General features: G+C 38.0%; 1 protein-coding gene across 4 annotated transcripts in view; it reads right to left on the bottom strand.

The window, feature by feature from the left end:
- raskol (Ras GTPase-activating protein raskol) overlaps positions 1 to 17,227 on the bottom strand; it is a 134,198-nt gene that overhangs the window by 105,402 nt on the left and 11,569 nt on the right. For all 4 annotated transcript variants that reach the window (XM_086908339.1, XM_086908340.1, XM_086908341.1 and 1 more), the window contains one exon: positions 1,605 to 2,002. In XM_086908339.1, the coding sequence (XP_086764465.1) occupies positions 1,605 to 1,707 (103 nt within the window). In that variant the 5' untranslated portion in view covers positions 1,708 to 2,002. The remainder of the gene's footprint in view (positions 1 to 1,604; positions 2,003 to 17,227) is intronic.

Here is a 17,227-nt window from a genome sequence, read left to right as displayed (position 1 = left end):
TTTTGGGAGTACTTTGGGGGACCGCGTCTTTCACGTCCCAAGGATTTGTGGGCGTCAGACGGTTCTGGTTCAACGGTGTCGTATATTCGCGTGAATTATTCGGACGACATAAATATCGGTGCGCCTTTTTGCTCGCTTCGAACGGAACGGGTTTTATCCCCTCCCTCCTCTGGGGTGTTTTATACATCGCGGTTAGACAAGAGGAGGTATTGAGAAATTTGCTTTCGCAAGGTGTCTTGTCCTCGGATAACGATGGAAAATTCTGTTTTAAAAGTGATTATCGAAATTATATACCTTTTCAATTATGCTTTTTGAGGATTAGGGGTTTGAGGGTTTTGATATTTCTCGAGATAAACGATATACTTTTTATGCTTCTGAATTAATAGTTTGAAAAATCGGGGAAAAAGCGGTTCACGCGCGGTGAATCCTCGCCAAGACGAGGAAAACGAGTAAGTTCACGCGTCATAGAAGGTAACTAGACCGTATACTATACTTACCATATATGTTATTTATAAAACTTCCTCCGCCGCTGTTCAAGAATTTACGCCTCGGCTCCGCGTTAAGATGTAAAATGTAACATTTGCCGTATCTCGATCAAACTTTTAATTTCTCGAGATTCTATTTCGCTTAATTATTCTCCATTATTTGAACGAACGAATTTCTATAATTCCAATAATTCCGACTCGTACGAGCTGCTTTGATACCGATTAATTCGAGAATTTCTCGATTCACTCTTTTCTTCTCATTTCACGTAAACGGAAGAATTTCAGATTTTGTAAAAACTTTCTCGAAGTACACGCAGCCTTATACAGAGAGCGTTGCATTTGCAACGATATGAGAGTTTGATACGAGAGTTAAAAAAACGTTTTTTTGAGAGGCTATCCATCAAAGAGGCTACTTCTTCCCCCCCCCCTCCCCCGATCGAATATTCGAATAAACGGAATAAATACGTTAATCGTCGTTCGTTCGACGAGAGAATTCCATCTGGAAACGCATCAACCGTATACACACGACTTGCTCTCCTTTTTCTCGCTGTTCAGATTTTCTTTTATGGGAAAGTAGAGGTGTGCAGTTTTAACGAGCGTGGGCCTCGAACGTTGCGCACCACTCACCTACGTTCCGTATATCTATGTAACGTCATTATCCTACGCACAGTGACGCGGAATCGTCGTCGGTCGTGAAATCGGATCGATACCGTTAGAAATCCATTTCGTCCGATTGATCGCGATCGAGGAATAAATTCCTCCGTGAAACTTAAAATTATCGATACACGTATCTGTTTTTTTTAAAAGTAAATTTAAAACGAATCTACTCTGTGAGTATTAGTATTCCGTATGTATGAAAGGATCGTAAAATCGTTTACTTTGGATCCTCGTCGAATCGATAATTTACGTACGTAACGTAAGAGATATATAAATATCGAAAATTATTACAAATCCAAATTCCTTTCTCCCATTTTCATAGAATGGCAACAAGATTGGCAACTCGAGAATATAAAGTTACCTCGATCGATGCATCCAATAATTCTCTACAGAATTATTTATACCAGAAAATTAATAGTAATCGAAGTAACTTTATTCTCGATCTTCTTCTTCTTCTTCTACCTGATTCGAGGTCGTCGTGGTCAGCTCCGCGAAGGCAGGAGTGAAAACTGCGCGACAATCGTCGACCGCCGGGCGACGCGCCCTCCGTCGAGACGTTGTGCATCTTACAGCGCTACAGTGGCGAACCGAACGACGAAGCCCAGAAGCTTAGAGCCAAGCGGGCCGAACCTCCTCAAACTCCCCCCACCACCGCCGCCAGTTTCCGTCAAGTAGGGCCGAGGCTCCACGCCATGTTTCGGCCAACGCTTCTCGCGAGTACCGGGTTAATTAACGGCTAATTAACGGGTAACTACACAGAGCGCGATCCTGCCTGCGCGCAGGTGCGTGGGCGTGGGTGTAGGTCGTGGCCAACCACCTCTCCTCCCCGCCTCCTCCTTTCCTCCCGCTCTAGTTCACACCTGGAAAGAAAATCAAACTTCGTCGAGCGACGAATGGCCGATGCGCGGCCGAGGCACGTTCTCGCGTAATGGCGACACGGATGGGATTTCTACTTCTACTTTACGGCGTCGTAAAATCCTTTTTTCCCTTTTTTTCTCCATCTCTTTCTTCTCAAAATCGTCCAATTTGTTTTGCGTTTGAACGCGTTTTTTGTTTTGGAAAATGAGAGAGAAAACGAGCGGAACTCGACTCGAATTTATCGAACGTTAAAAATTTTCCTATTCCGAGTTATTGCCGTTTCATATTTTCTCCTATTTTATTTTTTGTATTCTGTATTTCGCGATAAGGATTATCGTTGATGGATTTTTGCAGAGAGAGCGAAATATGTGTAGAGGAATAAGATGTGAACGTGGAATAAGATGTGAAATGTGGCGTTAAAATTGAGCATCGGGTACGGGTTTTATTAATACGAGCCGCATTTAGGTGTGGCTCGTATAAAGGGTAAACAGGGTGTTATGAAACCTTTAATTAGACGGGAATAGTTGCAGAATATATAGAGAAAGGATTTATTATGGAATATTATTAATTTCTAGTAGGTATATTAAGATATTCTTTGTTGTTTTCTTTTTGAAGACACTTTATTTTCTTTGTACCATCCAGTTTCTATAATCGCGTCCCAAGGTCGTCACGTCTATTTAAAGTAAACGTTGAGACAAAACAAAGAAAAAGTTGATAAACCAATTTAGAATATTACGAGAGAGAAAAAAAAAATAAAATAAAAGAGAGAATCAATATTTCCCGAAACCAACATCGAAAATCGGAATTCGAAATTGTATCATCACGCACGAATATGCGATCGAAGTAAAAAAAAAAAAAAAAAAAAAAAAAAAAAAAAAAATAGAATTTCAATATCCCTCGTGAAAACGATTCATTCACGTTCAACCGATAATACGAAAATAAATCGTACCAATTATATAATCTGTCGGTCGAATTAGACCGAGCTATTAATAAGCGATATCCATTACTACGTCGTTACGTAACGCTTTCATTGTGAACGTTCTCCATCTCTTTCCAACGTTTCATTATTTATGCGCGTATTTATGCCTTTACCGCGATTTCGTCGATCCATCCATCAATCGACGTCGAGAAACGCCTCTACGTTTTCATTAAAACATTATTACCGCGCCTTTACAACGCACATCCCTCCAACAGATTTTGTTTCCTTCGTAACCGTTGCGTATCACGGCACGGCTACAAAAGGAAAATCCCGAGAAGAGGCGAACGAGAAATAAATCTCGGCTGAGATTTGCTGGATATCTTGCAGAAATCCAGATTGCACAATCGAGTTGCCGCGATTCGCACGATCGTGATGAATGGAGCGAGGAACGAATAAAGAATAATTCGATTCTTGTTGTACAATCGATACCTAGTAGAAATACGCATGATGAATGCGAGGAAAAATTGTGAAGAAGTTGTGTGAAAATGAGACGGCAGTTTATCAACTATTCAATGCCTTTTCTTTCTTACGAATATTTCTAATTTTCCTTTTCCCTTTCCTTGCATTTTCCATTTTGTTTGCGAAGCGAAGAGAGTGTCGACGAATTTTCGCAAGGAGGAGAATATGTGACGTTTCCCAATTAGGCTAAATTAGGCAGAGGCGTACGTCACGTGACACGATGCTTGGCTTCGATTCGACTCGTTTGCAAATTTCTATCAGAAGAATAATAATACGTGACGCCACACTATCCCCCATTGCCAAATTAGATTACCAAATGACCAAGTTTTTCGCCAAAAACCAAGCGATGCGGATAACGCGACACCACCTATTCTTCTCTTGCGAAATCGAGCCTCTTTAAAGTGTTCGTCATCGCGTCGCTTCACTCACCTGTGCCTAACCTAATCTAGTGTGACGTATTCTCTTCCTGCGAAAATTCATCGAAGCGAGACGACACTTTTCGGTGGTAGAGGGGGATACCAGCATATCGCGTCACGTGACACGATGCAGCGCTTCGCTTCGGCGGAAGCCTGGTCACCTGATCTCCGCCTAATTCAACCATGGTAGTGGGGATAACGTGACGTCACGTATTCTCAACTTGCCCAACTAAACCCGTCACAGAAGAGAAGAACGCACGCGCTGTAATTTACTTTAATCGTTCATTTTTCAGCTCGCGTCGTGTTGGCATGATTTCGATATTCAATTAGAAAAATTGTTCCGTTTCGAAAATTCGAGAACAGAATAATTTAGAGGAGGCGTTATAATACAATAACAACGCGTTTAACAACGAGGAACCGCGTTTACACGAGAACGACACCGTTGCGCTCTCGCAATTATTATATTTTGCAAGCGTTAATCGAGCAGGCAGGCGTGCGCGCGCGCGTGCGATTTGCTAAACGTGTAATTTATGCTTGGCTCGCCGGAGCGTGTGGGCTCTTCTCTCGTGCACGCAGCTCGTAGGTGTGCGTGGGCGTGGTGCGCTTTTTAAATAGGCCGGCTCGTAATTAAGGGCCGAAAGAGAAGAGAGAACGATAAGTTCTTCCAGCACTCGAGGTGCTCGGCTCGTTTGTCCTACGTTTTTCTTTTTTCTTTTCTTCTTTTAATTTATATCCTTTTTAAAGAAAAATAAAGGTGAATCGAATTGTCTCTTGGAAGGATCTTGATTTCGACACGTAACAACTAAATTTCCTTTCCTCTTCAAACTTTTCGATTAAACATGGTACGGTGTAATACGATACACGCGGAAGCGTGTACAGACTTTTACGCTTTTTTGAATTTTGAATAACTTCTCTTAATTTCCTCCGTTTTATTCCAATTGTCCCGGATTTAATGAATTCGAGCATAGGAGAAAACGATATTCCGTCGAACCACCTGTTGCTCGGAAACTTGAATTTCCATGAAACAACCCGCGCGCAGCGGGAAGGCGCGAGAAACACGAGTCTCGCTACGCAACGTCGTATCGGTGCTCGTTAATTCCTCCAAGTGAAACATTAATTCGAACTTATTATCTCCACCGAGAAGTTTCCAAGAGAAGAAATCGTTCGACAGACAGCCACATCCGAAAAATTGAAAGAAGAAATAGCACGACGCTCGATATATTCATTCGTTATCTTCGAAATTCATTAATGTAAACCAAACGATTAAAGTTAACCATTGTACGATAATTGTATCTTCTCTGATCTAATCTTAATTAATCTCACGCGAGTCAATGCAATTAAACCAAATCCTTGCACAATCTCAATACAAACCTTGGACAACCATCCACGTCCATCCACGTCGTTCTTTCATCCCCCTATCATCGAAACAAACACTTCTGAACAACTTCATCTGTCGATGCACGCGCCATTAACCCCTCGTAAATCTTACGTCCCGGGGGGCACAATTGTTATTATATTTATACTTGGCGAGGTTTTCGCCGTTTCCTGGACGATCGAAAACTGGTTCGTTAATCATTTACCGAGGAAACAAGAGAGCGTGGCTCTCGTTAAGGATCTCATTGGTGCAGGGCAATTATATCGAGGTTGGAGCAAGATTTACGATATCGGATCGCTATTGGATATTAACGATGCCTTCTTCATGGCTCGTGGAGAAAATAGGGTGCAATGCTCGTCACGAAGGGTGGAATTTAGGGTTGGAAAGATGAACATTTTTTTTTCTCGATTTTTTTCGTTGCTCCTCCACTTAATCTGATAGACGATGAATTTTCGATGATTATTGCTCTTAAATAAGGAATCATTGTTCGAAACCAATATTTAATAATTTTTTGATCGTGAAAACATAAGAGTCCCCCTTAAATTTTGGCTAATTCCTCCATCGATCACCTGTTGCAATCGCGAGATGATATCTGTTCGAATTGTTGAATCGTCGATTATGAGATTTTTCGTGGAAGCGCAGAAAACCGTGGTGTTTTCGCTTGCGGAACGCGATATTATCGTCGCTGGACGATAATTTTTGTCCTTTTTGCCATTGAACCGGCCGCCAATGAATATTAACGATCGCGTAAATAACGGGACGGCGCGATATTCTTAATTTAAATTAATAATTATTCCACCTATCCCCCCTCCATTATTTTCCTCGTTTATCCGCGAATACCGCGGATCGCGGTGAAAGCGTTAATTAAAAACTCGGCGAAACAAGAAGAGATTTAATCCGAGCAAATTGGTAATTAACGTATCTTGTTTCGTTTACTTAAATACGATAATATACGTAACGTAATAATATAGGTCGGGATACAGATTTCGATCCAATATTATTGCGAGATAAATTTATCGTGAAATAAATACGTTTATAGCGCGCATAAACGTTGTTAAAGAACACGTTTGGAGGGAAATTTCAAGCTTCGATTAAATTAAATTAATTTTACACGACTCGAAAGAGAGAGAGGAAAGCGAAATATGTAATTCGATCACCGTTTTTTAACAATCATCGTCTCGAATATATATTTAAATCGGAATAATTAAAACTTTTTGAAGAATCTTGATAAGAACAGAGCATTCACTTTTTGAAACTCGAGATATCCAAAATAAAAAGATATTTGATTTTTGTAATTCAACCCTTTTACTGACTTACGTATAACGAATCTTGATACGATATCGCTCTATTTTCTTCCTCTTTTTCTAAGAAAAGATACTTACACCCTTGTTTCTCTTGTTAAACTTGGACAATCGTCGATCACGAACTAAATTCCTCGAAAAAACAACGCCGAGAGGGGGAAGGAAAAACGGCCGTTTTCGAGATATTCTCAACAAAATGGAACAGTTTAATTCCGGCTTAACTCCCTTCGAAGTCGAGGAAGAGAAGAACGCGCGCGCCAGTCTGGCTGAATTTCGGGTTCAAAGGCCGGATTTGAGATTTCTGGCCGGGGATTAAAGGTTGGCTGGCTGCTGGTCGCGGCTATTCGCGCGGTCGACGTTTCGTAAAAGATATAGCGGCGCTTAAAATAGAGGAGGATCTCCGAGGAGGACCCAAACCGTGGCCTTTATATAAACCGTATCGAAATCGAGCAATCGTTGGATGATTAAAGAGAAGAGTAGAGTAGCACGAGTGATCCTCCCTTTGTCGAAGGAAAGCCAGTTTCTATTGGAAAAAGATATTTTCGAAAAATGTCTCTCAATTCGAAAGTTTTTTCGTTTCTCAAAGGCAACTTACGTATCGTGAAATTGAAAGAATGGAAATGGATATCGAAATACAGGATTACGAGTACAGGTTAAACTGGAAATGGTCGGGGCAAGTTTCGAGCGAGCGAGAATCGTGCGAGGAAAACCGTTTGCCGAACGGAATAAATTCGAGGAGCGAACGAGTCGCCGTTACCGTTGGTAGCCAACAGTTTATTGCAACAGTTCGATCCTCCGCAGGATCAATGTCTTTTTCTTCTAAAATTGCCTCTCCTCTCGAGTGGACGTACACCGATGTCCGGTGTAAATGACCAGGAGGAGAGGATTAAAATCTGGGTAACGAGATCGAAGAAGGAGGAATCGATCGAGAGGTTTCGTTTTAGGAAATAAAAAAATGCACTTTTTTTTTTTAAATTAAACCGAATGAATTGAATTAATAATGATCAAATTTATAATACAATTGTAACAAGACATGCATTTTTAATAATTTTTTTTTTTTATAGTATAATACCATTTTTAATTGGACGATTTGGAAATTGATTAATTCCATTAATATTAGGATCTCCTGATATAGGAGATTTCCTCGAATAAATAACATTAGATTTTGATTATTACCTCCATCGTTATTACTTTTATTGATAAGAAACTTATTTTATACCAAGACCAGGAACAGGATGAACCGTTTGTCCACCATTATCTGCTTATTTATTATCACTCATCTGTAGATTTTGCAATTTTCTCATTACATATATCAGGAATTTCATCAATTAACAATTATAATAATAAAAAGTTTTTCTTTAAATTATGATCAAATTTCATCAGATTAGATTTATTAAATTTATCATTTTTCCATAGGGAAATTGGTATTCCAAGGATTAATTTTCCAAGCATTATTTATACGGAAATGCGACAATTCATAAATATCAATAGAAATATATCGCAATTGTTGCATATTCGCGTTAACGCGGCGTAAAATAACAACGTTTCATTTGTTTGATTATCCATCCATCGTTTTGAGTATTATAATTCGTCCAAATGTTCCAAGTTTATTATTACGCATTAATTTAATAGAAAGAAAACGAAATCGGTAATTTCGTAATTGTGTTAATGTACGATAAAAGGCTTCGTTGCACGTAATTGCAGAGTAACGTGGAACGAGGAATAAAATCAAATTATTCAATTCGTTAATTCATACGATATACGAATTTAATTTTCTGTTGGAAAATTTTCAAACGAGAAAAAAAAAAAATAGGAAGATTTTTCTCGAAAATGCTCGCTCATTTTTCATTTCTCACGATCTCTCTTCTCGTTATTTCACGCGTCTTGCACAAAACCACCATCTAGTCCAGCAGGTAGTAGCAGCAAGAATCACTGTCGCTTTCGTAATTAAGCGAAACACAATGGTGCGTTTTTCTTTCTTTCTTCCTTTCTTTTTCGAGAAATTAACACCGACGACACAAACACTAACGACGAAAAGAAAAGACGATTCCACAGAACTCCATCAATTATTTCGATTTCCATCCGATTTCGAAGAAAATTCTCTCCCTGAAAATTCTTTCTCCGCCGTATGAATTGCCCCGGTTACCTGGCTTTTAAGGTAATCATTAACTCGAGCCACCAGGCCCCCTCGCTTCTCCCTGCACACTCGTACCAATTAACAATCTCTTTGGATTTTTTTCTATTCAAGCGAAATAAAGAAAACGTTAATTATTCCCAACTCGTCGTGAAGAAGAGCATTTTGAGAATATTCGACGCAATCGATTCCAGACACAGACGTCATCGATCTTCTTCCAAATCTTAACTTCATCGAAAAAAAAAAAAAAAAAAAAAGAAAAAAAATACAATCTTCAGCGACACACGCGCCTCTTTCTTCGCCTCCTGCGAATTCCAACCCCATTTTTTCGAAAATATTATTATCGGATATTTCATCGATCGACAATCAATTTATTATTATTATTATTAATAATTCACATAACACAATCGTTCACGAATAAAATATTTCGATATGCTTGCAGGCTACGACGCAAAGAATGAAGAAAAAAAAAAAAAAAAAAGAAAAATCTGAAGGTGTTAAAATTCTGAAACAGCTGGAAAATATCGCGGGGGATAGACACGGGGGGGGGGGGGAGGGAGAGGAGACCTTTTAAGGTAATCATTAACTCTCGTAACTGGAACGGTCCAACGATTTCCCGTTTCCCAGCCGCGACACAACGGGCCGCGTAATAATTTTTTCCATTATTCCACCACACACTTCCGGTGAAACCTCGTAAAGTTGATTTATCGCGAGGCCAAAGCCTCTCCCCCTCTTTCACCCGCTCGAATTACGATCCTCCATTTGTTATTCTGCTCGCCGAAAAAACGATGAAAAAACCGAGATGGATTCCTCGAGAGAAATGTTCGAAAATATTCGTCGTATGATCGAGTACTTTGGAGGGTTTATCAGTTTCTTCGAGAAACTAAAATACTTCCGTTATTTCCTGCGCGCAAATTTATTTCACACGAATGTTTCTTTTTTTTTTTTTCTTTTTTTTTCGAGAGGATCACGATAATTATACGATTCCAATAGAAATTGATCGATGTATCGTAAATTGGTCATCAAACATCGATATTCGATCACCACCTCGCTTTCATTAATTATTATTAATCATTTCTCCTCTCCTTCTCGAAAATAATCTCTGGCGAATAAAGTTACTCGAGGGATCGATCCTCGATCGATCAATATGCATTGAAAACGGTTAGAGATAGACGCGGTGTCGACCAATTCCAATTGTTATTCCCATTTGAAAATCAATTTTCGACGAGGATGCGGGATCGATTCGTCGAAGCGAAAATATGCTTCATCTTCGGTGCTGGCGCAGGTGTGCGATTGAGTAACAATCTGTGTTATGTAATTGTGAGAGATAGCGAAACAATCGGTGGAGAGTGCGGGCAGCAACAAAGGACGCGCATACGCTTCGCGATTAACCGCGGCTCCGTATTCGCGAAATCCGTATAATGAAATTAACGGATAACGTTTTCTCGGTGGATTGCTTTCTCGTTCCTTTCTCGAGGCGATGTTTTGCAAACGAGATGAGAAATAATTTTCTCGTTTCCTTTCTTTCTTTTTTTTTTTATATCTCTCAATATCGTATTTTTCTCGTAACATTTTTGAGGCGAAATAATATATTTGATAATCTAATCTTTCTCGCTCTATTCGCAATCAAAACGAATAATATATTTCTCCTCTGTTCTTTTTCGCAATGAGACGAAATAAAACATTCGACACTGTTTGTCCTCTGTCACTTTCTAAATTTTTTTATATCTTTCAGAATATCGTACTCGTCTTGTAACGAACCTTCTTCAGGCGAAATAATACATTTGATAATCTAATCTTTCTTGCTCTATTCGCAATCATTTTCGTCGTCATTTGTCAAATATTTTTACATATCTCTCGGAACATCGTATTCTTCTTGTTGCGTACAACTTTTGAATATTTTTTAGATAAAACATTCGAATCCAAAGTAAATCCACTTATTTACAAATTATAAATAAATTATACCTCTCGAAATATCTTGTTCTTCTTGTAACGAACTTTTCAAATATTTTCGAGACATAAAGGAAAATAATACATTCTTATTTATATTTACATCTTCCTTTACTTTATCCGCAATGAAAAACGGCAATGGATCGAATAAATTTCTCAAGAAATGGCGGCATTTCGCGGCATTCGAGCGCGCTCCACTCGAATTATTTACCCGTTCGCGAGAAGCGTGTATGCAAATAAAGTGAAGCGAACACACAGGGAGAGAGAGAGAGAGAGGTGGACAAACGAGATGGCATAAAATTGCAAGCGTAGACGGAGGGAGGATCGTGCTCGGACAATCAGGAATGCTAATCGAGTTAATCGGCCCTCGTTCAACTACTAATTAACTCTCGACCAAACGCAATGAACAGTATATAAAATCCTTGGCTGAAAGGAAGGAAGAAGGTTATAGTCTAATTCAATTCGCAAGAGCTTGGCAAACACTTTCCTCATCGATTCCCTTTAATCGTTATTATTCGATAGTTGGTGCGAGCGATAGCATGTGTCGACATATTCGTGGAACACGAGAGAGTGGATTCTCTAGAAATTAAAATAAATGCTAAAAGTTATATATATAGATATAGAGTAAAAATCGTAAGTCGTAAACGAAATGAGAATGATCTTATTCCCTTTCGTTTCAACTAACACAATAATAAATAAACGTCGATTGATATTCTCAATTTCTGTTCTCACTTTTATTAATCGTATATTAAAAATTACATAAATCGTGTAATTAAAAATTTAAATTTCTTGTTTGGGATGGTAGAATTTTTTAGGCGTGAAATAATTAGGGCGAAAGTTTGATGATTGTCGGATCGGATTATATAATAAAATCAGCAGCGAAACAACCCTCTCTTGTCGAACAAACGATTCCATTTTTAATCAAGTCATTGAACAATCCCGACCCGCAAAATTATTATCTCCTCGCGGTTATTCGTGCACCTCTGTTTACCATCGATCAATAATTCCCGCGTTTCACTTTATCGCCTATGATAATTTCAACGATGCAAATTAAAATATAAATTCGCCCCGTGTTTCCATTATAACGTACCGCGCCTATTGCTCGCCATTAATACGAACCTTGTCCACTTCCATAAATAATAAGGTTAATAAACATTTATACGTCGATTCGTTTCTCTGCTGGTACGTGCAGGTGTATCGAATCCAGTCTTCAGAAAAAGGCAAAAAAAAAAAAAAAAAAAAAAAAAAGAACGATGAAAATAAAGATAAGAAGAAAGAGAAAATAAGTAAAATAAGGAAAAAATGATAGGGATATACCTTCCAAGTGTAATCCTTGTGTCAATACGTCCATACCTTTTTTACTTAACGTGTTTCGAAATCCGCTATTTATCACATCTGCTACACGATTCATGTGTTAAGCTTCTCTAATTTCATTAATTATCGTAATAAAGATTCGAACAATCGAATCGAATTTGATTCTTCAGATATGCGTGTCTTGACCATTTTTATAATAATTAAGATTCTAGACGTGTTGTATTTGAACTTTCGATTTCAGTAATTTTTTAATAATAATAATCTCCACCGATAAAAGAACGATAAAAATAAAGATAAGAGGAAAGAAAGAGATCGAAGTGATATACCTTTCTCGTTTTCACGTATTATACATTCAACTCCTTACATCCATAAATATCCATACCTAGAGGTATCTTTCCTTTCGAAACATTTTCAAAATTCTGAATCATTAGCCATTTATCATATCTATTATCGATTTATATCTTAAGCTTTCCTAATTTTCTAACGATTAGATAGAATTCGAGGAATCGAATTTAATTTAATTCTTCTTAATAAAAACATCAAACCTATAATAATTAAAATTCTAGGCGTACTGTGCCAAACTTTCCAATAATTTTTTAATAATAATCTCTATAAAAGAACGATAGAAATAAATAATAAGAGGAAAGAACGACCAAAATGATATACCTTTATATATCCTTCGAAACATTTTCAAAATTCTGGATCACTCACTATTTATCGATTTACATCTTTCCTAATCTTCTAACCATAAAATTCGAAGAATCGAATTCAACTCTTCTTAAATAAAAACATCAAACCTATAATAATTAAAATTCTAGGCGTACTGTAAAAAAAAACTTTCCATTTCAACAATTTTTTAATAATAATCTCTACAAAAGAACGATAGAAATAAATAATAAGAGGAAAGAACGATCATCTTCGAAACATTTTCAAACTCCTGGATCGAAGAATCGAATTCAACTCTTCTTAAATAAAAACATCAAACCTATAATAATTAAAATTCTAGGCGTACTGTGCCAAACTTTCCAATAATTTTTTAATAATAATCTCTATAAAAGAACGATAGAAATAAATAATAAGAGGAAAGAACGACCAAAATGATATACCTTTATATATCCTTCGAAACATTTTCAAAATTCTGGATCACTCACTATTTATCGATTTACATCTTTCCTAATCTTCTAACCATAAAATTCGAAGAATCGAATTTAATTCTTCTTAATAAAAACATCAAACCTATAATAATTAAAATTCTAGGCGTACTGTAAAAAAAAACTTTCCATTTCAACAATTTTTTAATAATAATCTCTACAAAAGAACGATAGAAATAAATAATAAGAGGAAAGAACGACCATCTTCGAAACATTTTCAAACTCCTGGATCGAAGAATCGAATTCAACTCTTCTTAAATAAAAACATCAGAGCTATAGTGATAATTAAAATTCTAGGCGTACCGTGTCGACGAATTTTCGATTTCAGTAATATTCTAATAATAATAATCTCCGATTACCGGCATAACGGTTATAAGGCACGTCCTCTCCTCCTCGCGTCGAGGAATTAAACCCGATTCGATTGTCCACGGATCTCGAGAGGCGTGGATCAAAGAGGCTCTCGCCTATGAAAAGTTCAACGACCCGTCCCAGATATTGTTGTAAAATCTCCGCGTTACGCGCTTGATCACGTAGTACGCGAGCCCGGCGAAACAAGAAGAGGGGACGCGAACGGTTTGCGCTGCGCTCTCTTTCTTCCTTTCTTCCTTTCCTTCTTCATCCCGCTTTTCATTCAGTTTCAGCCTAGGCTAACTGAAACTAGAGGGCTAAATTAAATCGACCAAGAAACTTGAAAGCTTGTTTACGAAAATATTTCACGCCACGACGTGTGTACGAGGTATAGAAACGTGTCAGAGGTTCGACTAAATTAGACGGCCAAGTATTTTTCATCTCATGGGGGCAACACTCTTTTTCTTCCTCTTCTTTTTATTATTTCCCTTTCGAAGGATTTTTAAACGAGCGAAAGGATAGATACATCTTTAGTTATTTTTCACTTGGACAGTGTAATCGTCTTGTCTAACAGCGTGACGTTATTTTTCGAAATTCAAATCATGAAAGTTCTTCCTCTTCTTTTTATTATTTCCCTTTCGAAGGATTTTTAAACGAGCGAAAGGATAGATACATCTTTAGTTATTTTTCACTTGGACAGTGTAATCGTCTTGTCTAACAGCGTGACGTTATTTTTCGAAATTCAAATCATGAAAGTGAAAATCATTAGACAGATCCAAGCGTGGATTAATATTGGATAGTATTTGGTGATCAACACATTTGGATCAATCTAATGATTTTCGAATGCGTTTCCAAAATGTTAACATTTCACTTTTCTCGTGGTGGAAAAAGCGAGGAATCGTAAGAATTTAGTAGAACGTTGGCGGAAATAATGTAATTTTATTGTTTCCATTTATTTTTCTTTCGAAGGCAAAATTCTTCTCGATTCTTTTCGCGATTTTAATATTTTAATCGCACGCCTTTCAATCCTCCTCTCATCCTTTTATCCTTTTATTTTCTCTAAGGTCTAAGAAGAATTTAACAGGGCATGAATAATACGAAACAGAGAGAGAGAGAAAAAAAAAATTGGTATCAGAATTAAACGTACGAGGCTAGCGCGAGAGCAAAGCTCAGAAAGATTTATGCAGTCCAGACTTTTGAGAAATATCGAACACGCACACGGTTTGAAATATAGGTCAGATTAATCACAACTTTCAAACGTGGCGTTTTATTCCAACTGCGAAGAAATAAGAATTAAGAAAAAAAAAAAAAAGAAAAAGAAAAGAGGGGAAAAAAAGGGAGAGCGAGAACACGCGAGCTAATCTGACTTATTTCATCGTGTTACGATAAACAGGAGGAGTGACGTCAGTCGGCATAATGCAATTCGTTAAATTGTCCGAAAAGGACAATCTCTGAAAAGTTTCTCAACCGATTCTCAATTTCTCTCTTCTTCTCCCTTCGATTCTCTTACATCGAGGCCGAAGATCGATCGAAACGATTTAAAAAAAAAAAATACTTCATCAAAATTAATCCCAGTTTGTTGTTTATATAACGCAAATACGCATTCCATGAAAAATTCATCTCGAAAGTTTCAAATTTCTTCCCCGCATAATTCATAATTTTTCACCTGCAACGAATCCATCCCGTAAATGTAAACAATTTTTAATGAAAGCAAAGAAACGCTACATTCTCTTGCTTTTCCTCGTTCGACGGATTCCGCGAAGCTAATTGCTCCTCGAAACTAATTAAACACTTTGGAATAGGATCGCAGAAGAAACGAAAGCTTTTACGATTCGAACGTTGCTCTTCGAAGAATAAATTCACCGAAACAAAGTATTTTCATCTTTCACGGGGAATTTCCAGAAATAGGAATCTCGATGCTTCTGAAAATTGAAAACCTATCCTATCGATCGTAGAGGGATCCACATCCAGCTTGTTCGTTCAAACAACGTTCTCGCCCCCAGAAATCCTTTTCCCTGCTCGACTCGTTTTCGTCGGGAATTCACGTGCTGGCTCGAGGAAAATCCGAGGGGAACGACGCGGAAAGAAGGAGGAGGAGACAGGAAGCGATCAAATTGGGTCAATTGCTGGAGACGGGACGGATTCCTCGAGAGAAGAGGAAGAAAATCGAAACGTTTCACGAATGAAATTAGTTTTCACGAGGAAGGTGGATCCCGTGTTATGCATGCATACGAGGAAAGTTTATCGAACACGCGTTTATGGAGTTTGAGAATGCAATGGCTAATTTACGAGATCGAAAGTTTGGCAACGCTTTGATCACTTTTGCCGCGTCCAAATGCAGTTTTCGTTCCTCCATTGGAGAATATTCGAGAATAATTACTTTCCCTTCGTGGCCTGCCTTCCTTCCAACACCAGAAACTAACTTAAACGCGATTAATCGTTTCATTCAAACATCTTACGTTTTCTGTTCGTTGATATAAATACTTTTACGGAAATCCAAGAATCCTCTCGACGATTTTTTAATATTTTCTTATAATCTCCCAAACCTCACGAGAAACCTCACCACGGGAATTAGATAAATTTTTTGATTAATCCGTGCCAATTGAAAATGAAAATTAATCGTAAAAATTTATTTACTCAACCAAAATTTTCACAAGACTTATTAAGATTTCATCGAAAGTAGTATCTTTCTGCAGAACGATTGCAATTACAAATCTCACGGAGGATTATTCCAATTTTTCCAAAGAAACAAGATTTTTTGGATGCATACAAGGGAGCGTCGTTTGGACGAAAAAAGAATCTGTTTTCCAGCAGGCCGATGAAAGCGGGTGTATCTATTTCACCGACACGGGCGGAAGGATACCCTTTTGTTACGCGTTATCCATACCGGATGTTGCGTCGTGCAACCTGGCTGAAAGCCGCTTCCTGCGTCCCCCCCGATATTCTTTTCCTCTTTCTTTCTTTCTTTTCAATATCTGATGCGACACGCGACAAAATATTCCCTCCCAACGTAATTGACTCGCATTTCTCAGGAAATGGGGGAGGAGGAAAATTCCCCGCGAATTTCATCCACCAGTTTTCAGTGGTGCAATGTAGAAATTGTTTGTCGTTGTTCGATGATTACGAGACGATGCGGAACAAGTTGTTTTCGTGAGTTCAAAATGAGACTCGATCACTTCTTATTTTTCTTTGTAATTCTTCGATGGAAATTAACGAGATATCTGCTCAGGGCGACTCGGTTGGAAAATTCCGTTCCCTTGAACGTTTTAATACAATCTTGGCCGACATTTTCCTCGCGTTTTTAATATCGAAAATTTAATAAAATCTAAAGATGCGTGGAAAATCTCTATCTATTCTATTTTGGTATAATACTTTCACGCTCGATTTCTACAAAAATCGATCGTTCTCTCTTACATAAGGAAAAAATTTGATAAAATCGAACATGGAATAAAGCGTGTAGTAAAGTTTAGCCAAAATCTTGATAAAGAAAAAGAATGTTCACAACAAGGGGGATAATAAATATCCCTTGAGCAGAGAAAATTACGAAATTAACCTCGAGCGAGTTTTGCAACCAAACCGAGGGGAGGCAAAATAACTGGAAAGAAGGAACACCTCGCCGAGAAAGGTCGCAAAGCACAAGTTGCTTACAATGCAAGCACGTGGATACGAATAATTCCACGCTCCGCTGTGTTGAACTGTCGTTCGAAATATCACGTGACAAGTAACGCGATAACGTTGGGGAGAGAACATTTTGGAAATCATTTAAAAAAAAAAGGAAAGAGTTTAAAAGCGGGTTTTAT

Source organism: Apis florea, unplaced genomic scaffold, assembly GCF_048593485.1.
Source record: "Apis florea isolate Af1SG1 unplaced genomic scaffold, ASM4859348v1 contig_3068_pilon, whole genome shotgun sequence".
Taxonomy (NCBI): Eukaryota; Metazoa; Arthropoda; class Insecta; order Hymenoptera; family Apidae; genus Apis; species Apis florea.
This window is presented reverse-complemented; position numbering and strand designations above follow the sequence as displayed.